Here is a 24,639-nt window from a genome sequence, read left to right on the forward strand (position 1 = left end):
ATAGCATGGTTAAGATTGTACACAGAATCAGCGGCAGGCTTTAGATCTAGTCCAGTTTCTTCTACCTCTGGAACCTCTGTGCCCTCCACTACATCAGGCTGTCTACAACTGGGCTGGCTGTGAACAGGCAGAAGAGAAGCAGCCCATGACAGTCCTGTGGTGAGGCAGCCCTCACTGTGCTGGTCTCACCCTGACACACTGAGTGTACATACACCCAGGGATGTTAAATGAACAGTCCCCTGGTAGGCGTTCAAAACGTCTAAGAACAGCAACCATGAACCCAGAACTCCCCTTAGCATATTTAAACTCCCACTGTCTTCCAGCTGAAATATCCTTAAAACAGTGCACTTTTTTTTTTAAAAGACTGCCTCTGTGTTACGCTAGAGGGTTAGAAAAAATTACCAGTTTTCCACTTCAGCAGTTTTCATAGCCAGGAAAGTATGGTTGGTCCTTTCATGGTATAGTGCTGACAGATCCTCGGGGGATGTGGCTGAGATGCAAATGCCAGATAACTGTGGAAGGACTGCTTCAGCTGACTCTGCAGCTCTGAGTCCAGAGAAGAGAGGTTTGGCAGTTGATCACCATGATGGTGCCACAGGAGCCCATCTGTGCCCTGGATCTCATGTGACACAGGCCCCACGACCTCCGTCACTGTGCCAGAAACACCTTGGTCCAGCTCCATTATTTCCAGCAAAGGCAAACATTTGTGGTACAAATGTGAGAAGGGTTGGTACAAAAAGAGCAGCTTCCAGAATGTGTTCCCACTTATATTCCAAGACTTCAATTAAGCCTAGATAGAAGTGGTTGGGGCTTGTCCCAACCAAGGGCTGCCCCACTCAACAATCAGCAGAACTGACCCTTATGGTTGAACATGGAATGACATGTTAAATAGGTGGGAACCTGGCAATTCTCGTTGGCCATTCTCCACCAACAATATGCTGTGAGGCATCATTAGTCCCCTTCAAATTTGGCCATTGCTTGGAAGTGCAGACAGGGTGGTGACTGCTAGATAAGGTTTCTGCCCACTAATTGCTTACATGTAGCAGAAGCAAATGCAGACTCATTTCCAGAAATGATAGTGTCTGACAGCCTGGTTTTCACAAGGTACTGGAAAGAATTGTAATTGTTGTAGCAGGAGTTTAAGATGGAAAATAAGCATGTTGAGCTATTTTGAGAAGGAATTTGCTACAGTGAAGTTATTTTCCTGGAAACAGTTGTATAAAATCAGGATGGAGTTTGTATCAGGCTTCTTGGTCACTTTCCATTAATGTGTTGGTGCCTTTGACAATTTACACTAAATGGTCTGAATGTGAAACACCCTTTTATGGTTTTTTCCAACATCAAAATCAGGTCTACATATATAAGACAGAACTTCTAGCCAATGTGTTATATGAGTAATTTCCGGATGTGTTGCCTGTACTGTGGCCAAGATAATGTGATGACTGCCGGCTGTGGGCTGGTTATAGACAAGTCACTTACATTACCACTATGTCCACAGTTGGAACTTCTCAGCTTGTCCCTCTTCTGGTCACTTCTTTCATATCTAATTTAAAAAAAAAAAGGTCAGCTGGAGCTATCTTTGCAACTTTATTAGAGCTAAGAAAGTCCTTTACCCTTTCTTATTCTGCCACTTGACAACTATTTACTGACCACCTACTAGGTTTAAAAATACCACAGGGCCTGGAGGATTCCACACTAAGCCCACAAGGACACTGTACCTGTCCTGTGGAGGTTATAATCTCATGCAGAAGATAGTAATTACACAATCCCAAATAAAACATAAAACTGCAACTCTGCCAATTACAAAACAAGGAAAGGTACATGAGTCAAGAAAATGTAATGAGAAGTTGGACCAAATCAAGGGAGGCAGTGTTGTTTTAATGGAGATTAAAGAGAAGAAATAAGAAATATCCCAGGCAGAGAGAACAGCCGTACAGAGGCCCTTGTGGGAAGAGAGAGTTTGGTAATGGACACTGAAGGAGGGCTGCATGGCTGAGATAGAGACCACAAGAGTTAGCAGGAAAGGAAGGTAGACGTCAGACCAGGGGCAGGCAAGTTAAGGGTGTATTTATTCAAAGGTGATTTAGAAACCTTTGATGGATTGTAAACCGGAGGATGACATAGATTTGTGTTTTAAAATCTTCTTCCAGCTGCAGGATAGAGACCAGTTCAGAGGGAGGCTGGAGTGGATGCAGACCAGTTCAAAGGTATTTGCTATCGTCAGGGGAGAGATGATGGTAGTGTCTACCAGGGCTGTGGGGACAATAGCCAAACCGGAGCAAGGTGGTGAAGAGAACTGACAGGCCTCCGTGATGGATGCCTCTGTGGTGTAAGGGAAAAGCAAAACTAGGTGTCCAGAATGATCCATATACAGCAGTGTGGGAGGTGGCCCCTTCCCTGACAGGGACACTGCTTGGGGAGAGCACAAGGTTTGGGGGGATGATCATGAGTGCAGGCGGTGACATGTTCCATCTGAAGGGCCTTTTGTCTCCAGATGTGCTATAGGATGGCTCCATGTGGACAGGAATTAGACAGGCTGAAGTAGGATGCTGGACAAATGCGTATTTGTGAAAACTGAACAAAAGTCCCCAGGGCATATCATGGAGGGATGATGTAATAAGCCACAGAATCTCATACTCAGTAGAAAAAGAGGGAGGTGCACAGTGCCAATCACAAAGGCCTGGGCGGGTACCAGTCTGTGGTTATGACATGTCGCCTCTGCTCATGTTCACTGCAGAGCCTTATCTATCACTGTCTGTGTAATTTCATTCTGGAAATGATATTTTTCTCAAGTAGGAAGAATTGATGGCTTAATGTCATCTGGCATTCTGTGACTAAGCATAGCCCCGACCTCATAAACCATAAGCATGAGGGTAAGAAGAAATCATAGGAATGATTTGGGTCTGTGCTTATGAGACCAAAAATCCTCATTCTTCAGAAATACACATTGAAATATTTAAGGGCAAAGAGGCACTAGTGTCCAATTTATTCCCAATTGGTTCAGAAAATGCTAGTATGTATATTTAGTAATATGTGCATGCATATACATGTATGTATATACAGGGAGAAAGATGGAAGGTGGAAGAGAAGGAAACGGAACAGGATGGAAAAAAAGAGAATGAATGACACAGTAAAGAAGGCAAGATGTAAGAAATAGGTGATTTTGGATAAAGGACACAGGGAGTTCCTTCTACTCTCATTGCTTGAGCAACAAAGATAGCAAAGACTACTGGAAGTTCTAAAAATTTTATAGGAAAAAATTCAAAATTTAATCAAAACATAAAGGTCTCATTCTGATGTCATAAGCTGGCTTTTCCCCCAGACGCAGACTCTGAGGCAAGGATTTGAGTGGAAGAAAAGACCCAGTGCAGAGAGCAGCAAAGAGCAGGTGACTGCTGCAGGCAAGCCGGGGCTGTTGGTTCTGCTTGGGCCTTCTGAGACAGTGGGGAATGCACCTTGTCCCACCTGCAGTATGGGAATATTGAGGCATCCATCTTTTTGAGTCCCGTTTGACACTGACTAAGGTTGCTTCTAAGGAGCCAACTCCCCAACACTTCTGCCCATTCAGTGCACTGATGACAGAAAGCCTCAAACCAAAGAACAGGTGGACTTGGAGCAAAGAGTACAGTGGACACTGAGCGCCAAGAGGGTGAGGATGGGGCACAGGAGTGCCACCACAACTAGTAAGTGTGAAGTCCCAGGGTCAAGGTGGATCAGTCCTGAATGCCTTTTATGAGAGAAAAATGTATAATGATTAAGTAGCCCCAGACAATCCTGATGCCTTCATTTTATTTCTGAAGTAGGGTCTCTGGGAATTGGTCATGTCTTACATGGAACGCAATGAATACCAATAGCACCAACAGAGCAGCCTGAGAGGGCAACCCTGGAAGAATGCATTTTTAGTTTCTTTTTGTTTGATGAATAAAGAATTTATTTTAAAAAATGATGTAAGGTCTTTGATAAGATCATTTTCTGTTAAGCCCATGCTCAGAACATCATTGAAATACAGCAGCACCCCTGGGGATTATGGAAAGCCTTAGGAAAATGGAAATTTGGTGCTAAGGTGCTTACCTCAAGCTCACCCATTAATGAATGATGGGGATTTGGGTGTCTGCGGTGACTGTATGATCGTGGCTGTAAATGCACACAAGGTAAAGTTTTGTGTGGATTTCACATGCCACCTTTGCTCTGACTAATGGTAGGAATTTGGTCAAATACAGAAGGTAGTCTTATGGCTTGGTCATATAGTTCCTGTGGTCTCCATGGTCTTACCTTAGCATTAGGTACCCATGTTGAATCCATGAGGCCTATAAAATTGGATCAATCACACTCAGTTCCATTAAGATGCTTAGTCTCATCCTCTTAGAACAGAAAGTATTATGTCATGAGTCAAACAGGCTACAGGATAAATTCTTCATGTGTAATTATCAGGTCAAAGAATGTGAATATTTTTAAAGTTCCTAATATATATTTCCAGATTGACCTCCAAAAAGGTTGCACCAATTTATACCCCACCTGCTCTGATTATAAATCATTTGTAAAACCTATGTCAATTTAATAGGTTAAAAAGTAGCAATTATGATCACAAACTGTTTCATTTGTGATTTCTTTATTATTAGTAAGGTTGAATGTTTTTGATATATTTATTAGACTTTGTTTTTTAAGTCAGTTGTGATTTATCTGTTTGTATATCATTTCTGTTTATCTTTTCTTCTTGATTTTTAGAGCTCTTCATATGTTAAGGACAAAAACATTTTGTCATATCTTAAACTATCTTATTTTAACATTAAATTATATTTATGGTAAATAGAAACTTATAAATTTTATATGTTAGATCTTCAATCTTTTTACTTTTGATTTATTCATGTGCTTTTATTTACAAAAGGTCATCTCTCATTATGAGATATTTATCTATAATTCTCTTCTAGCATTCTTATGATTTTGTTTATTTTGGTACTTCTACAGCAGGAATGCTTTGAACACATGTCATCCTGAGCACTAATGCACTTTCATAGTGTAGTTTCAAGCAGTATCGACTATAATATTGCTAAAGTCATAAAGGATACACAACGATAATGATTGACATCCATACTAAACGATTCTAACAAACATTGTAGAAGATTTCTATGCAGTTTATCAAGACACATCAAACAGAATCAATTTACATCTTACTTTCACTGCAGTTATGCCCTCTGCCAGGATACTGAGTATCAGGAAGCATCCCAGCCTGGACCCCTGGCAGGTGGTATTGCACCGAGTCTCCAATGTCCTGGGACTAATCAAGATCCACCCAAATGGGCTTCTTTCTTATGGTGACACTTTCTCTTGTGAAATATATGCTCTTCTCCTTGACCCACTGCCAGCTGATGTGACCCTCTGCAGCATGAGCAAATTCTGCCTGTTAGGCTAAAAAGCATGCCCTGCATCTCAACATGTGTCCCTCAGAACTGGTTGGTGAGGACTCTACATGTGCTCCTCAAAGACAGAGAACTTTACATCACTGGGAGTTGCTCTTCAAATTTCTATGAAAAGGAGATGCAGTTTTGCTGGAAGAAGTTGTGTCTTGAGATACTATAGGTGTTAGTTTGGCTAAACCCAAAGGAACTCTGAGAGGAGGGATTCTTAATCTGGAGTCCATCCATGTCAAAAGTGTCTATCAATTGGTCTCAGAGGATCCTCAAACTCTCCGAAATTACATGCCAAACTTTTCTTTTACAATTTTTTTTTTTAGTTGTAGGTGGACACAATACTTTATTTCTTTTTTACGTGGTGCTGAGGATGGAACCCAGAGCCTCATGTGTGCTAGACAAGCGCCCTACCACTGAGCCACAACCCAGCCCCACATGCCAAACTTTTTTATGAATAACACTTTGTACATATTCCTTGGAGAAACAATGAGCAAGAGGGTTTCATGACCCAAAAAGTTGAAGACTTATTCAATTAGTACAATTTACTGTAAACCCTTCTTAAAGGGGTCATTTAAAAAAAAAAAAAAACAAAAAAAAACTTCATATTCTGATTCCAGTGTGGCTAGCTAGCATCCTTTTACAACAGAATAATAATGCCTTCACAGAGATTATTTCATATGTAAAGATTTATGAGAGGGAACTAGCCAAACAGTAGCTTACCATGTTGGAGGGTATCTTTAATATCAAAGAGAACATAATAGTTTTTGCAAGAAACCTTACTATGATCTTTCAGCCCTACGCAGCATAGTGGACATATGGACTTCTATTCTGGACAGCTTTTTGGCCGGCTTTGAAAGAGAACCAAACCTTCCCAGCATATAAGTCCCAGAAAACAGGTTGTAGGGCATCGAGCTCTTGATCATGTGCCCCATCTCTCCCCACTGAAACACCAGCCAGCAATGTGAAATGCAGGAACCTGCCTAAGTTTCAGAGGCCAGATTTGTGTGTTCACCAGTGCTACCTCAAGAAGGATTTACACATTCTGCCCTCTTCCCAGCTCTTGAAAAATAACATCCTGTTCCAATCCCCAGAAAGAGGGAGAGGAAGCACTCATGAGCGTGAGCAGGCAGCCAACACCATGGGAACAAAAAGTACGATGTGGACTCCCCTGTAAATTTCAACAGCATAATACCACAGGAAATCCAAAGAAAGTAAAATATTAATATTAAACCATAGCCACCCTGCCAGATATTATTTAGATAAATAATCCATTTAAGGTTTGTAGGATATTGTAATATGTCTGTCTATACCTATATTGTATATAGTCATTCATATACAATATGAACACTACTGTTCATATCCAATTGTCCACTGGGAATAGTTTATATTTGAAAGGAATAGAGACATGAGCGGCAAATGTATTTTATTCACTCTTCTTCTTAAAAGCCAAATGTCCTCAAATAAAATACTGATGAATGGCTAAATATTTAAGGGCTGCTATATCTCATAATATGGATTTGTGGCCTCACCTGGCTCCTCCCTTTCTTTGACCTTTTTGCCTAATGGCGGGATATTAATAAGAGAAAGACGGTTACATAAAACATCCTTTGAATCTGAATGTCTTCATATATCAGTACATTTCAGGTGGCTAAAGATGGAATGAGCCAACCTGAAAGCAACAAGCTGCTCACTGTCCCTGACAAATTAGGCTGAAAGGCATTCTTACTTAAGAAGTCAGGAAGGCCGAGGGTCAAGCCACCAGGCCCTGGAGTGCAGCTGCTGGACCACCTTTGGCAGTCTCCAAGGGAGCAACCAAAGAAAATCCAGCACAGAAAATACCTCAAAAAATCAACAGGGAGAGTAAAACAAAAAATAACCAGATGTCCCAGAAGACTCTGCTGGTATTATGAAGGAGGCTAGAGCAGGAGTAACAGGGTTTGGATTTTATCAACCTTACTAATAAAAGTCACTTGGCTCTCCATTGAGAAGAGCAGTTGGTACAAGATGGAAAGGTTTTAAAGACCATTAATTTCTTGAAATGAAACAGCTGGCCTTATTGGCTATTAAATAATGAGCCAGATTCTCCCCAGTGCCTAAGTCACTCTCTGGTAGTAAATTAGGCATTTAGGGAGGCACATTAACTCTTTAAGAAGATTAGAGTTCGATTTAGAGCACTTGATGCATGGGGGAAAGTTAGAGGGAATCTGGCTGAAGCTGAGCACAGGCAGGATGAAGAGGGGATGGACTCTGATGGGAGCAGGTGACACCTGTGACTTTTGTGAACTGGGCAGCTTGGTGAGCACAGTCGTTGAGCAGTGTTCAATATACTCTTCTCAAGTTGACTGAGCCCATGAAGGCAGAGGGAGTTGGCTCTTTATTTATCGATTCGTTCATTCCATAAACTTTTAAATAAAAAAAATACTATGTAGCTGAAACTGAGCTAGGCATAGAGAAGTTGTTCCTCAGTAAAACGGAGTCCTTGTCACCAAGGCTTTACCACCTGACTGCTTGCAACTCTGAGAAGGAGTGAAAGAGAGACAAGTAAATAATAATCATAATTGGATAGAACAAGGGCTAAATTGTATACACTGGATTTGACTTTTAGCACTTTGTACAACATTCTACCCATTGAAGAGGGTGGTTTGACCACATTTGCATTGTAGAAATAGCTCCTTAATAATTTCATGGAGAATAAATTGGAGGGACAAAACTGGGAACAGGAAGGGCAATGTGAAGTTGTTGATATGATCATTATGAAAGATGCCTAGGAGCTGGAATGAGGCTAAATAGGGAATGCCTGGAGGGGGAGAGAGGACTCTGCCTTGGGGAGGTGAACTGACCTGTTTTAAGGGCTGATTAGACGTGTACATTAAGGGAAAGAATGGGGTCTAAGGTAACTCTGGAGTCCCAGGCTTGGGCAACTGGGTGGAGGGAGGATCCATTCTCCTGATGGAAAGGTAAGGTGGAGACAGCTCTGGGCCCGAGAAGCATGAGGAGATGGCACACAGAGAACTAGAAGTCCTCCATGTGTAGTGCCTAATGAGATTTGAAAACTACATTCTAGAAGGAAACTGAGATTCATAAAACTGCATGGTTCCTATAATTTAAACGAAATCCAGGAACCATATTTTGCTTTGCTTTTTCTGCCAGAGGAAGGGATTGTGGAGATGCGGATGTCTCCAAACGGAGGCTCCATCAATGCTCACCATTAAGAATATCCAAGTGATGAGAAAGTAACAAATAGAAAATGATCATCTCTAGAAAAGCCAACTTCTTTTTTCCTGGGAATATTAATAGTTAATAAACCATGGACCTAAATATCAGGAAATTTATACTCTGTGAGAGAAGCAGAAAATTGCACAGGTTGCAGACTAGACAAATTAACAGTTCTTTCTCTGTCAGCACTTAAAATCTATACTGCCGTTTCTCTCTATGGTATGAGGTGAAACGTGCCAACAAATTGGCTTAGATGATATATCTGAAAATGTGGAAGAAATTATATATTGGAAGAAAAAGGAGAAATTCTTATATATTAAGAAGTGTTGACAACTTCACCGCAGCATAGCAAAAATGTCCTTAAAGATAAAACACTTATTTCAAATTTTCAGAAACCACGTTACGGAGTTCTATACTCTATACAGCAAAAGTCGTTTTTAGAAAGAAAATTGACATCAAAGTGGCCTAAACCAATAACCTTTGTGGCTGCTTCATGGTGAGAACCTCATTCTTTAGGAATGTGAAAAGCATGAAATTAAAAGGGTGGAGAGTTTGTGGATTGTCCCAAGAGAACTGAGCAAAGACAGACAACAGACAGGACTAAACATGTCACTCACTGTTTTTTCCCCCACAAGCCAATATGTCATCCTGGTGCCAACTGCATCATGGCCCCAGGAAGAGCTTTCCAGGTAGATGGTCATGAGCTGCCCCAGCTGTGCTCCATGTAAGTGTAGTTATCCACAGCCCCCCCCCCCACATCCCACAGCTGGCTGTGTCTCTACCACCACGATCTGCAGGGAACAATGCTCCTCTGGAGTAATTCCAAAAAGATCTACACCAACAGTGCTTGTTTGTGCCATTGGTCCTCAGAGAGACCCAGGGGTGTTTCTCACAGTAAATGGCCCCGTTTTCTAGCACATGCCAGAATCAATACAGACTCATTGACGAAGGGCTCTTACTAGGGGCAGCTTGGCATCATTTTAACATGCTGCCTGGAAAATTAACAGCAGACCAAGCCTTTCCTTTCACAGTTATAGGTTAAGAGTTTTGAAATGGGGATTCTTGGCTTTAAATGTACATGATGACATTCTTTTCTGTATTGCTAAGGAGGGGGCTGGAAAGTAAGAAGGCACCTCCAGGAGCTTCCACGAGGACAGATGCCACCGAGAAGTGACAAAAGAGATGCCAGACCAAAAGCAGCGTTCACAGACTTAAAAATAGAACCTGTGGCTTCATGTGCCCTGCAAAGAAAGTTTCATTGTGTCCTTTGTCAGTGACCCATCTCACAAGCTCCCTTGGTGGTGGAGAAGAGAAAGCCACCTCCTCTTTGACTTTTTGTTGGCACTAGCAGAGCAAGGCATGAAGCACACGTCAGGACACCTTTTTAAAAATGCTATTTTTAAAGAACAGTTTTAGGTTCACAAAAAAATTGAGAGGAAGGCAGAGAGATTACTCATAAACCCCCAAACTCACACACACAGAGGCCGCCCTGTTGTACACATCCCTTACCAAAGTTGGTGCCACCGTTAGAATTGGTGGACCGACATTGACACGTCATAATCGCTCATAATAACTCAGTCAGTGTTAGGGTTTTCTCTTGGTGGTGTGCATTCTGTGGGTTTGGTCAAATGTATAATGATGGGTATCCTCTGTTACGTTATCATAAAGAATGGTGTCAATGCCCTAACAATCTTCTGTGCTCAGCCGATTCATTCCCCGCTACACCCAAACCCTGACAACTGCTGACCTTTTAACTGTCTTCATGATCTAACTTTTATGGTGTCATATAGTTGGAACATAGTATGTAGCCTTCTCAGATTGACTTCTTTCATTTATCAATATGCATCAATTTTTTTCTCTTTGCTTTGTCAGGGCTCGATAGTCCACTTCTTCCTAAGCTTGATCATATTTCATCGTCTGGACGTATTAATCTATTTATCCACTCACCTACTAAGATCATCTTGTTGTGGGGGTGGTTACAAGTTTGGGCAATAATGAATAAAGCTGCTTTAAACATATGTGTGCAGGTTTTGTGGGAGCATAAATTTTCAACCAAGGAATGTGATTGCCGGATCATTTCATAATAGTATGTTTAGTTTTATAAGAAACCACCATTCTTCCACAGTGGTTCTATGGTTTTGTCTTCCCACTGTAGTGAATAAGAATGCTTGTTGATCCACATCTTCACCACCATTTGGCGTTGTCAGTATTCTGTATTTGCCATTCTAATAGGCATGTAGTGTATCTCATTGTTGTTTTAGTTTGTATTTCCTTGATGACACATGATGTAGAGCATCTTTTGTGTTTACCTGACATCTGTATATCTTCTTTGCTGAAATATCTGTTAATGTCTTTGTCCTGTTTTTTTAATTAGGATTTTTTTTTCTTATTGTTGAGTTTTAAGAGTTGTTTATTTTGGATAATGATTCTTAACAGATGTGTCTTTCTCCTTGTCTATGGCTTCACTTTTTTTTTTTTTTTGATAGAGCAAAAGTTTTCCATTTTAACAAAGTTCAGCTTATTAATTCTTTCTTTCATGGTTGTGACTTTGGTGTATTTAAAAAGTTACCACCATATCCAAGATCATTTGTTTTCTCCTGTTTTATCTTCTGGAAGTTTTATGGTTTTTCATTTTATATTTGGGTCCCTGATTCATATTAAGTTAATTTTTGTAAATAGTACAAGGTCTGGGTTTACTCTTTTTTTTCCCCCTTTCATACGAGGGGTGCTTAACCACTGAGCCTCTTCCCCAGCCCTTTTTAATTTTTTATTTTAAGACAGGGTCTCACTAAGTTGCTAGGACCTTGTTAAGTTGCTGAGGCTGGCTTTAAATTTGTGATCCTTATAGGCCTCTGCCACCAGGCCCGCCTATATATATAAAATATATATATTGGCATATGGATGTCCTGTTGTTTCAGCCTGATTTGTTTGTTAAGACGACTGCTTTTTCTTTTTTGTGTGACCTTTAACTAGATAGCTATTTTTATGTAAGCCTATTTCTGGGGCTTCTATTCTATTCCATTGAGCTATCCCGTGAGCTCTCTTGCCAGTGCTACCCTGGCTCGATTACCATAGATTTATAGTAAATCTTGAAGTTGAGTAATGTCAGTTCTTTAAGTTTGTTCCTTCTCCTTCAATATTCTATTGGCTATTCTGCCTTTGCCTTATATATAAACTTCAAAATCAGTTTATTGATATCCACAAAATAGCTTTCAGGGATTTGAACTGGGATTACATTGAATCTATTAATCAATTTGAGAAGAACTGACACCTTGATAATATAGAGTCTTCCAATCCATGAACATGGAATATCTCTCTATTTAGTTCTTCTTTAATTTTTTGGATCATAATTTTGTCACTTTCCTTATTGATCTTATGCTTATTTTCTGGACTTAGACCTAAGAATTTCATTTTGGGGGGATGCAAATGTAAATGCTATTGTGTTTTTTTATTTAATTCCACTTTTCATAGCTGGTATTTAAAAAGTGGTTGACTTTTTATATATTAACCTCATCTCCTGCAACCTTGCTATAATCACTTATTAGTTCCAACAGTTTTAAGAGTTTTGTTTTCAGTTCTTTCAGATTTTCTATATAGATGATCATGTCACCTGAGACAAAGACAGTTCTATTTTTTTCCTTTCCAATCTGTGTATCTTTTATTTCCTTTTCTTGTCTTACTATATAAGTTAGGACTTGAATATATTTCTGAGCATCCTGATTACTGCTTTAAAAACCAAACAAGCAGATATCCAATATCCATCAGGGCCAAGAAAAGCAAATGTTTGATGGAAATAGTTTTCTTATTTTTATCCTTGAAATGTGGTGGAGAAATGGAAAAATATTGTGAATAGGTACTAACTCAGAGGATTTGGTCACAATGGGTGACAGATAAATTATAAAGAAAAAAGTCAATACACATGGAGTTTAGTATTCAAATCCCATCTGGGTCAATTTTTCAAATAAAATAGAATAAGAGAGCCAAGAATGGTGGTGCATGCCTGTAATCCCCGTGGCTTGGGAGGCTGAGGCAGGAGATTGCAAGTTCAAAGCCAACCTTAGCAATTTAGCAGGGCCTTAAGCAACTTAGCAAGATCCTGTCTCAAAATAGAATATTTAAAAAGGGCTTTAGGTATGGGTCAGTGGTTAAGCTTACTGGTACCAAAAATATAATAATAATAATTTTTAAAAATAGTATTAGAGAGAACAAAGAACAAAAGTAGAATAAGTAGACAACAAATTTTAAATTTCACAGGATCGCTTAGAGATAAATAATGTTTGCAAAGTTTTTTTCTCTTTCACCAAGATGAAAATCACTAATGAAAAAAGTTCTTTTAATAGGCTCTTTACTGTATTCAGTGTTCTCAAGAGTGTCCCAGGTTCCCTGTTCTTGGGAGACACTTCAGTGCAGTTAATTTTTCAAGCTACTTAGGCAACTTCCTTCCTTGTGGATTGGTTCAGAATGATTGCTTTCCAAAGAAATATGCTTTTTTGGTTTTGGGTTTTTGGTTCTTTTTTTTTTTTTTTAATCTTGTGGACTCTTCCATAACACTTATTTCTGGAACATTGATAAGGATTAATGTCAATAGAAAGCAGCCTGGCTGTAGGCAGGTATCTAACCCTTATGTTTTGATGGAGTGAATGCAGAACCCATCCCACTGGATTGTTCTCTGCATTAATGTCCATCCACTCTTTAGGAACCTTTAGACAGTCTCTTACTTGGGATATTTGTAAAGACTGCTGCATTGGCCACTGAGCAGCTGCTATTCCACTGATGAGCACAAGAGCTGGCCCAGGAATTGGTTTCCCATAGACTCTGTTTCTTTCCCTATTCCCTTACCTTGACTGATATTTTCAGTGCCTTACATCAGGTAAACTTCTATATGTTGATTGACTGTAGATAAATGCCAAATAACAATGTAGTAGCTAGAATTTTATTAATATCATGTCATTTAAAGCAAGAGTTTTAGATCCTTTGTCAATTCTATTATGATGTGCATTCAAAGAACAAGATTAAAAAAAGAAGAAGAAGAAGGGCCCTCTCTTGCATGCACTTGTGACATTTAAGAAGTTGGGTAAAGCACATCCATAACCCTTATAATCATTTCAGCACCTGTACAGGAAGCTGCAGTGAAATTATTGGCACAGTACATAAGAGGACGTCTACTATAAAATAATATATCCTTAGAAGTTAGACTAATTAATATAGGACAAAATCCTAAGAATGGATGATAAGAGTAGAATCATAAGAAAACTAATATCCACATGATGGTGTCAAAATGGAGAGGCCCCAATGTTCAGGTAGTATAACAAATACTTAAATCCATAAAATGTAAAAAGTATTCCCATAAAAAAATCAGATAACCATAAAAAAAAAGTATTTCTCTCTTCCTAGAATTCTGATTTTTTATTTTTGTGGGCCCTGAAATCTCTTTTCAAAACAGAAATGAATAAATGTGAATTGTTCAGAAACTACATTTTGGAAACAAAAATGAGGGTAGGAGGCTTGTCCAAGTTAAGGAATTAATAGAAAAATTTGAGTGACCCATATAAGGGAGGAAAAAAAGTCACTGTGACTTCATCACTGTTTCCTGGCCTCTTGTCCTTATCTTCAGAGATGAGGTCTCCAGAGAGGTACCATTCCACTATGGGCTTAGAGTTCTAGTAGACAAACTGAAGGGCAGAGTCTCCACAGGGGTGGCTTTGTGCCCAAAGGGAAGGCAGCTGTGGTTATGCACCAGCACACACCAGAGGCCACCAAGCTACTGGGACTGTGCATGAATGGATGACAGTTTTAATTTCACTCCCCAGCAGAGGTGGTATTCAGCCAGCACTACTTCAAACCCATCTTGCAAATCACATTTTGTGGCTGAAAATTGGTTTATTGCACCGTCCCGTTTTAGAGGCCAAACTTCTCTGGTTTACAGTGGTGCCTTTGCTGACTGAGGTGGGACGGCTAAAGAATGATGCTCCTTCCTCTAATTGAAATGACAGCATATTCTTTCACAGATTAATTTTAAATTACCCATGTTTCTATCCTTTAATCAAGATGATAAAAACAGCACAGATAATTTTCTGCGCTATTCTTTTAATTTTTTTTGTTCAGACTAGTAATAGCAGATAGGCTCTTGACATTTATTGCCCCACAGAGTGGTTTTATTCCAAGCACAGGAGCTTTGGACTGTTTATCATTTTATCCTTAATTATTTTTAAAGTTGATTTTGGCTCACGTTAAAGTAAGTGAGAACTAAGGTTTAAATCATAGATTTCACTGAGATTCCTTCTGTGAACTTAAAGATGATACTTTCATAAAGAGATTTGTCCTCTGGATTATATCTCATGCTGAAATAAGGGCCTTCTTCCTGGAAGAAATATTTCTTCAAAATGAATACTCGCAAGAAGTGTTCATCTGTGAACTTTTACCAATTAGAAATGGCTCCACACTTAAGACACTTTAATAATGTCTGTTAAGCAGCATTTTAGCTCATTTTTATAACACATTCAGGTTTGGTGATTTATATTAAACATTAAACGTAATAAATTTAGATCTTTTTTCAAGTATGAGGCATAGTATCTCTGAATCACCCATTTTAGCAGAGTGCCCTGCAAGGGCCAATCTCACACTATCATTCATGCCTATATTAAACCAGGCTTCTCCTGTCTCTTCTTTGACATCTGTAATAATGGGAATGACATGTGTGTGGTGACACTGTAACAAGAGGGCATGTTGATATTGCTTCATGGCTGGGACCAAGGGTCCATGACCAAAGGGCAAGCTGGGGACATGCATCAACAACTTGCTGTCTCAAATTTGGCACGCAAAGCTATGCTAATGCCTATTTTTTTTTAATTATACAAAAATTCAAGGAACACATTTCAGTGCCTTAAAAAGAAGTTGGCTTTATATCCTTCTACATATGACAGCAGTTCTTCAAAGAATCCATCATAAGGAATCGAATTTTGAAACACAAATGGATCTCTTAATGATAGTCACATAAGAGACACTTAAAAACCTTCCTGTGCTTCCGCCATTCTGCAGATAGTTACTTCATTCTCCATGTGTTGATTCATGGGAAGGCATCAGATACTCAAGAACTTTGGAAAAAAGCTACTATCTTTGATGCAACAATAATTATAATAGACTTTTTTAGATAATCATAGCAAGTTTAAGTCTAAGATTTTTCTATTTCATACCAAAAAGGACTTGTAACAACGTTTTCATAACAATCTGAGTATCAAATACCAAATACCTAGATGCCTTTTGGAAATGTGTATTTGAGAAAATGCTCATAAGAAGCATTTGAATAGGGCTAAACATTAATTAATGCTTTCAATTAAAGACACCTGAGCAGCCTGAAAATTTAATTTGACTTTCTTAGAGTGAAAAAAAAAATGGCCAAAGAAGACACAACTCCAGCTTTTAGGCACTTGAAGTTATCTCCTCTGAAGCAGCTTTTTTTATTTTGGAGTGGGGGTACTGGGGATTAAACTCAGGGGCACTCAACCACTGAGCCACATCCCCAGCCCTATTTTGTATTGTATTTAGAGACAGGGGCTCACTGAGTTGCTTAGCACCTTGCTTTTGCTGAGGCTGGCTTAGAACTTGTGATCCTCCTGCCTCAGCCTCCCAAGCCTCTAGGATTACAGGCATGTGCTGTTGCATCCTGTGGAGGCAGCCTTTGTGTACTGGATTTAGAGCTTGTCCACACAGCCTGGCTATGGCTCACATTAGCCAGCCCAAATGCATCCCTCATGCATTCAGTCCTTAATCTCACACAGACTATTTTTACAGCCTGTGCACATGTGAAGTGCCCTGGGACTTGAGGTGCACTTCTCACAGAAACAATGCTACATCATTAAGTGCTATCTGGGTGAAGATCCATTTTTAAAATATTGTTGCTATGGGACATTGGCTGAAACACCTGCCCCAGTGTGGGTGTTCTCCACAGATAATAAATTCAGAATAATTCCATGCTCTCCTGTCTTGATACACCAGAGCCTGATACAAAAATGAAAAGTAATGAAAGGAAGCAGAATGAGGAAATAATACTTTTAAGAATGTCATTACATTGTTGATAATTAAAGCAGAAAAAAATATAAAATTGAATAACTAATCATGTTTCATCTCTTTTAATAATTGTGCTTGATATAAAGCAGCTTCAATCCAAGAGGATGAGGAAGTAGCTGGAAGCTATGCTGGAGGTTCTCAAGAGGCATCTGGCCTCTGTCCGTGCTGATGACTTTGGTTCCTTTGGGATGTTCTTTTTTCTTTAAAAAATTCTGTAGCCTAGACTGTTGCCTTTTCTCAGATTTTTTTTTTTTTTTTTTTTTTTTGCAATGAAACAAAGAACAAATGGAACCAATAGAAACAAGGAGAGGTTTCCTTGAGGTGTGTGGGAAGGACAGGGAGAGAAGGAGAGGACGGAGGAAACACAGAAAGTGGCCTTGTCTCTGATGGGAGTTAACTGAGGGATTCATGAGCGACACTTGGAACAAAATGGGGCATGCTCCATTCTCTTGCTGACTGATACAAGAAAAGCAAAAAAAAAAAAAAATGAAGAAGAGAGATTCTAGTGAGCAGTTCCCTGTGAGAGCTGGTGAAAGGCACTGAACCCAGGACAGCTGGGCTGTTGAATCGGTCGTTGCTAAAGTGGTAGTGACAGAAATGGAGCAAGGCTGAGGGGAGGGGATGCAGGTATGGAAAAATACAACCTGATTGTACAGAAATACAACTTCACTTCTACCACCATGTGGGAAATTGGTTGTTCTCATACAGGAAAGAAAATGCACAGTGCCTGCTGTCCAAAGACTCTTGTTTTGTGTGTATGAAAGGAATATTAGAGCATCACAAGAGGCTTTGAGCCTCCATTTGACCAATTCTGTGGCAATGCCTGTGACATAAGTTCAAAAGTCTGCCGGAATAGATGGAAGAATCAGAGATGTGCACTTTTGATTCCTGAACTCAGAGCATGTGACCTGCATGCATGGTAATGAGGACTGAGGGATTCAGAGACATTGGGAACCATGTGAAAAGGAGAAGCCAGTCATCTCCCTCCAACAAAGTGTGTGTGTGGCAAGTGGGGAGGTACATGCTATTCCGGAAGGACTTAAGGATGGACATCATGATGATGGGAGGGGAGGGGCATGGTAGCAGCCTATATCCATTGGCTGCCTGTTGTATGCAAGCCCTATGCTGAGTATTTCATGTGTGTCAACTCATTTGATCCTCACCTGATCGACAACGTTCTATTGTATCTTCCTTCTACAACTGAACAAAAGATAACCTCTTGAATTTCTTACCAGATTTTAATTCAGTAACCCCAAATGCAACCAAAACGAATCATGCCTTCTTTTAAAATAATCTAAAGCCATACTCATTTGGATGAACTGCAACCATTTGAAACATAACAAAAGATATCACTGAGATCTGCCGGGGTCTTGAGTATGCTCCCTTATCCTGTGCTTCACCCTCCACCCAGCTTCCACCTCCCTTCCAATCCTAGCTGCTCCTCTTCTAACTCTGTGTATACGGCCAAACCCAGCCCCAGGCTGCTCCTCACAAACCAAAATATAAAGAGGTGGGGTCAGGTTTTCAACATTTCAATTATTTTGCTGAAAATACTTAGAATAAAGAGCCATGTTACCCAAGACCACCCTAAGGCATTGAAGGACATTTTCAAATATTATATAACCAATCAAGAGAGAGGTTAAAAATCCAAGCAATGACAATGGGAAATGATTCCCTGTAGACACGCACTACCCTATATGGTAGCCACAACCATATGCAGCTATGACACTTAAATGTAGATAGCCAAATGGTGACGTACTTTAAATGTAAAGTACATATCAGTTGCCAATACTCAATACTAAAAGCATATTTTAAATATCAATTATTTTTATAGCGACTATGGGTTAAAATGATAATATTTGTATACATTGGATTAAGTCAAAACATTATTAAAATTGCTTTCACCTGTTTCACTTTTCTTTTGACTGTGACTACTAGAAAATTCTAAGTTATATGTGTGGTTTGCCTTATTGTCTATTGGGAAGCACTATTATAGACCCTAAAACAAAGAAGCTCCGTAAATACAGTGTGCTGATAGTTTCTGCTAAGCCACCATGCTAAAAGTTTGATGGGCACATGTTCAACCTGAACCTTCTTTTTGGAAAACATTTTTCCCCTTAAATTGTGCATAATGCCAGGCACACCTGGATTTCTGGATAATTGCACCCACAAGTGGCTACATGCAGACACAATTAGGTGCTTGCAACTTGTTTGAAGGCACAGGTGTCTAATTGTGCCCACAAATGGCCATTTGGCAGGCACTATTCATTGTGCACACAGCTGATTATAGGCAGAAAATGGCACTAACCAAAAAGGAGGCCTGGGTAGTGGAGGCATGAAAATAGGTCCCGGGTAACTCCACAGTCTTGATAGGATCATTCTTTTCTGGTTTAGTCTTTTTTGTGCAATGCCCGCAAAGGTGTTTATGGCGAGAGGCATATTTGGAATGTAGAGGCTGGGAGATGAAAAGTGTGGGCCCCATCTCACAAAGTAAATGCTGTCTTGAGCTTTTAAGTAAATTGGGGCTAACAAAACCCACATTGTCAACCTGAGTAGCCTTAAAGTGGAATCCACCCTGCTGGGACCGGCTGTTTATAATGACTAAAAATGATGGAGTGTGTGGGAGAATCCCCGGGGAACCCTTTGGTAAATAGTAGTTTTTAAAGGGTTAATCCAACCTAATGAATCATTTAGTGGGGATGAGAAGGCCAGAGTGGTAGCCTCAGGAAGAATCAGAGGCATTTATTTAAATGCAGAGCCCTTGGAAAAGGGGGCGGTAGGCCGGCAGCCCTTGCAGGGGTCAGCATCCCCAGATGGGTGTAATTGATATCCCCAGCAGCTGAAACAACAAATCTGGACATGGAAACACGTTCACTTACACAGATTCCGGTGTCCAAAGGAAATGTGTAGCAACCCAAGCCCTGCCTCTTGCATTTTAGGGCAAGTGTCGGGAATAAGGAGTCTGCCGGTCAGCTGTTTCTCTCCCCTTGTATTTCAGGAAGGGCTTTGAACCATATTTCACTAGTATTGTGGTCTCCTGCAGAAAGCAAACCTAACCAGCACTGGTGATCCTGAGTACCAACCTCAGGCCACAGCAGATTCAGTGGTCATGGAAGTCCCTTGTTCAAATGCACAGCTCAGGTGTGCCATAAACTGATGGTCAGAGCCTTGGTTTCTGAGCCCCCTGGAAGGCCAAGAATACTTGAGAAACTCAAACTGTGGCAGCTTGACTTAGTTTTTTCAGGGCAGAAAAAAAGACTTTCTCCTAATGAGTGATTGATTTTAGTAGTGTGTATTTATTTGCAATATAAGTAAATGCATGATTTACCCACCTTGACAAATTCTCTCTCTGTCTTGGATTTTCACGTCCCTTTGTGTCTGCTCTTTATTTATGATGATAGCCGCCTATTCTTGAATGGCAATGCTATTGTAATAAATCTCCATAAAAAGCCAATTTTCAGTTCAAGTTACTGCAGGCTGAATAAGAGGAAGACAGTCTGAAAACACATATTGATTGTCCTCTTTTAGAGACTCTCTGACAGGCTGAGCTCAGAACTTCTTTCATTTTGACTGGACTGCATCTCAACCTAATGTCAACTTACCATAATTCTTTTATGTGAAAGGCTATTATTCTATTATGATTTTCTCTCTTGTCAACTAATATCTAGGGAGGGTTCTGTCGGTGGGAGATTACTAGAGAATTTTCTTCATCTCAGATACCTCATCTCATTCGGTTCTTCTGACCTTCTTTATCTTAAAAGGGGCAGTAGAAAATATTTTCTCTTATTAACCTTCTTTCTATATAATCTTGGGATACACATAAAATATATATATACTTTTGTTAGGAATTTGGCATTAGGGTAGAAATAATTTGGATCTCATAATTTTATAAACTTGAAGTCATGTTTTTCCCTCTGCTTGACCTAGTATTTGATGCTCAGTTATTGGAACCATTTACCCTTGGAAGGAACTACCATGGGTGCTAGTTTTCTGTTGTACAAAGGCAGTTGAAAAATTTCAGTCTGGGGCAAGTGTCACTATACTTGCTTATTAACAACAGCAACAAAAAAATCAGGGTTGTAGCTCAGTGGTAGAGCACTTGCCTAGCATGTGTGAGGCACCGAGTTTGATTCTCAGCACTGCAGAATGAAAGAATAAATAAATAAATAAATAAATGTCCATTGACAACTAAAAAAACATATTAAAAATAAAAAAGAAAGAATGAATTTCATGAGTTGTGAACTTTGGTACCAGTTGTGAACTTTGGTACCAAGTGTGTGGAGGCAGCTACAAGGCTTTGCCCCTTGTCTATTGCAAATTTTTCATGAAACCATGCACTGTGAATTTCTTGAATCTTTCTTCCAAGAAGCTGAAATCCAGGAGCTTCTATGCCAACCTATCCTCTCCCATCCTTGGGTCCCACACTGGTGTGTCTTGGGAACCACATTTACAACCACAGTTGAAGAGTGGAACCATATAACTATCAGGTGCCTGGTGGAGTCTAGTCTCTAATCTGATACAGAAATCATAGGTCTCAGAGCCAATGTGTTATCTGAGTGAGCCATTGCTCCTTGGAAAATCACAGAAGTTATTGGTCAAGAACTGAATGTGTAGTCTTACAAATCGTTTCCATTTCTTTATAAACCACAATTGTATTTGTGGTGTAGAACTGGTTTTACTTCTTAGTGTTTTCATGATGAAACTACGGAAAAGGATTCAAAAAGCCTATTCATCAGATTCCTAATGACCACAATAAGCACTAGAATATCTGGGATTTAGATTAGGTGGTTGATTGTCATACTACCTGCATCTATATGTTTTGTCAGCCACTGCTCCAGTGTTCTGAATAGCAAGACCAGGGCCACCAGAAATAGCTCATATTCTCCAAGTTTCTGACACGTAAGAAATAACAGTAATTACTGGAAGCTTCTGGCACCTCATTGTGTTGGCAATAACTCTAATTTCTCGCCACAGCTTGTCCTTTTCCTAGCATTCGGAGCCTCTGGCAAGCACTCAGATATTAGGCTGTTCTAGTTGGGTTTTGGCTTTTATATTGATTTGGATATTTAAAATATTATTCTACCACAACCCCAACCCTGACCAACAGTGAGAAAATGAACAGAATAGCTAGTCTTCATCAAGTAGAAAATAGTTACTGAGCTATTTTTCCTCCCTTTTTCTGCTCCCTTCTCTTTCCCCAGTTTCCCATTGGTAGCCTTGCTTTGTGGCAAGAGCAACAGATACATCCTACATGGGACGAGAGTGGGAGTGAGTTTGTGTCAGAGGAAGCAAAGGCCATTGGTGCCCTAAGGGCAGGGCCTTGAGCCTCATCATCATAGTGTTCTGAGCCTGGCATAGTACCTGGCACACAGTAGGCACTCAACTCAATTTTAGTGTAGGAAAAGAAAAGAAGGCAAAAGCACAGGGAAGAATACACAACTGAGGGAAATCTTTCCAGATGTTTCACTGTGAAAGTGTCAAAAGGACAGTTCTTGATTTTTAGTCATAGTAAGCGGACATTCTGTTCATATTAAGTTGTGTAGACTTTCTAATTGAGCCATGAAAATTCTTTCATTTAAAGCAAATTCTTTTTTGGTACATTGTAGTTTTGTTGTGAAAAAAAAATACTTCCTCTTACAGAAATGCATAAAGCAATAAAATAATTGTGATTGAGAGAATATGGCATGTTTTCCAAGTTTAAATTTCAATAGTTTGTATCTATCCCAAAGAATTCTTTCCAGAGCTCAAATTTCTCATTTTTGCTATTCATCCAGACCTGGATTTAAAAAAAAAAAAATCAGCAATGTATATCAAACATGAGTGATTGGAATTTTTCCAAATAAGTAATGATTTCTTTTTAAGTGTGGGATTTTTTGCATGTGTCTTCTGTGGGGCTAGGGAACGCTCAGTTTTAAGGGTCAGTAAAGAAAAAGGATGAATGAACAAAGTAGAAATAGAATTTCTCAATCTGATGGTGGTTCATATGTATACACTCGTAAAACCTCATGATACTGAACAGTTAAAATGGACACATCTATCGCATATGTTATACCTTCGTCAATTTTTTAGAAATTAAAGAAAATAAACGAGAGCTCCATATTTATCTGAGCTGTACTTGCCAGGCCATGTCATGGCGGGCTCAAGCTCTTGGGCAATCTTCCATTGCTGTGGCCCTACGTGTTCACCGGAAAACTCCAGCTCTCCGAGATCTCTAGGAGGCCCTGACTGGTACATTTTCAGAAACACACAGAAGACAGCCCTAGCAAGCTGGCAGCCTTGTGCTACTCCTTAGAAACAAGTTTCCATGTTCTTAGGCCATGGAATAATCTGTTTGCCATTCAAGTAAACATCACAAACCTTGTAAGTCTTTTTATAAAATCAGTATGCTGCAGGATGAGATTAGGATCTCACAAAAATCAGGCTCCCCAGACCTCTGTTCCCACAGCAGTTCCAGACCCAGGTCCACCTCAAGTGGTGAACATAAACACAGGCAGAGAAGAGGAACTGATTAAGGGCTGCATGTTTCTGTGGCTGGAAGGAAGAGGAGAAGGTTAAAGAGACAGATACAAGGAGAACTTCACTTTGGTAACTTACTTCTTTGGGTCTGAGAGAGTAGAAATTTTCCTGGCATGCTTCATTTTTACACACCTAATTTCAAAGTATTTGCACACTCCCATGTTGTCACCTACTGGACAGCTGCTACAGGACTAGAGTCTGGGAGTACTCATTTTCTACACACTTGCCTATGTAGTCAGGAAAGTGAATTACATGCACAGGCATCTGAGCCTTGAGCAGTTTGTCAATGACCAAAGATCCACCAGGCACCCTCCTACATTCCAGGCCTCTTTCATTCTCCACCTGAGACCCTTTTAATCACTGCTAAATGAGGGAATTATTATAGACCTTTTGTTTTCACCTTCTCCACTCTGGAGATGTTGGGGGCTGTGCCATGCTGAGACAATGAAGATTTATCTTCCCAAGTGGTTTCCAAAGAGAATGACCAACTGCTCCTTCTAAGTAGTTCATCCTATAGTACCTACATTTATACCAATAAGTGCCTTGCTCTATATGCAAACAATCCGTATGAGTCTCTTTCTACATTATTCAGATATTTTCATATATTCAGTATAGAAGAAGAAATCTATTGGCAATTATAACTTTTTAAAAAGTCCAAAGAAGGATTTATCTTTAGGTTCAGCTACCCAGGAACTCAGAGAAGGCCATAGCATTTGTCTGCTTTCTCTTTATCTCTTGATTTTTTTCTTCTGCGTTGGCTTCTGTCTTAGACCATGACGTCAACATTCAACATGGCTGCCCACATTGCCAGGCTTAGCACTTAGCTTCCCAGCCATTTAACCAGAAGAGGGATTATCTCATTTTACTCTATCTGACTGATATCCCAGAATTGCTTCAGGTTACTTTTATTTGGGAACGTCCTTAACCACAAACAATCACTGTGCAATGTTTTGATTGGCCAGGTCTTGGTCACATCAAGCTCTAGAATTAGTGGTGGAGTCACTCCTCCTGAACCATATGCACTGAGGGTGGGTATCGATTGAGTCCCAGAAGAACAGAATGTTATCTCCATCATAAAGTAGAACAGGAGGCTAGGCAGGCAAAAACAACTGCCCAACTCTGATCACAAAGGAAAAAGGGAAGATAGAATCAAGGATGAAAGAGAAAAGCAGGAGCTCTTATTCACATAAGAACTTTTCATATATTCACAAAAGTAGGATGAGTACCTCTCTCCCCACCAAAAAAAAAAAAACTATCTGTTAGACCAATGCACCAAACCATTCTCTACTTTCAGGTCTGATTGTTATTTTACCCACAGATTTCAAGCATGCTTCCTTAAGTAAATATGGTCCAGTCTTTCATCCATCCAAATAATCCCACATAAAGGAAAAAGACAAGAGAGACAGGGAATGTTATGTCTCTTCAGAGACCA

At 39.8% G+C, this 24,639-nt stretch overlaps 1 protein-coding gene across 4 annotated transcripts in view; it reads left to right on the forward strand.

The window, feature by feature from the left end:
• Positions 1–24,639, forward strand: part of Pard3b (par-3 family cell polarity regulator beta) — a 981,002-nt gene that overhangs the window by 936,250 nt on the left and 20,113 nt on the right. For 3 of the 4 annotated variants that reach the window (XM_048808385.1, XM_015481294.2, XM_048808387.1), the window contains one exon: positions 2,151–2,207. The exons of the other annotated variant lie outside the window; for it this stretch is intronic. In XM_048808385.1, the coding sequence (XP_048664342.1) occupies positions 2,151–2,207 (57 nt within the window). The remainder of the gene's footprint in view (positions 1–2,150; positions 2,208–24,639) is intronic. 4 annotated transcript variants of the gene reach the window in all.

The sequence above is a fragment of the Marmota marmota genome, unplaced genomic scaffold (genome assembly GCF_001458135.2).
Source record: "Marmota marmota marmota unplaced genomic scaffold, marMar, whole genome shotgun sequence".
Classification (NCBI taxonomy): Eukaryota; Metazoa; Chordata; class Mammalia; order Rodentia; family Sciuridae; genus Marmota; species Marmota marmota.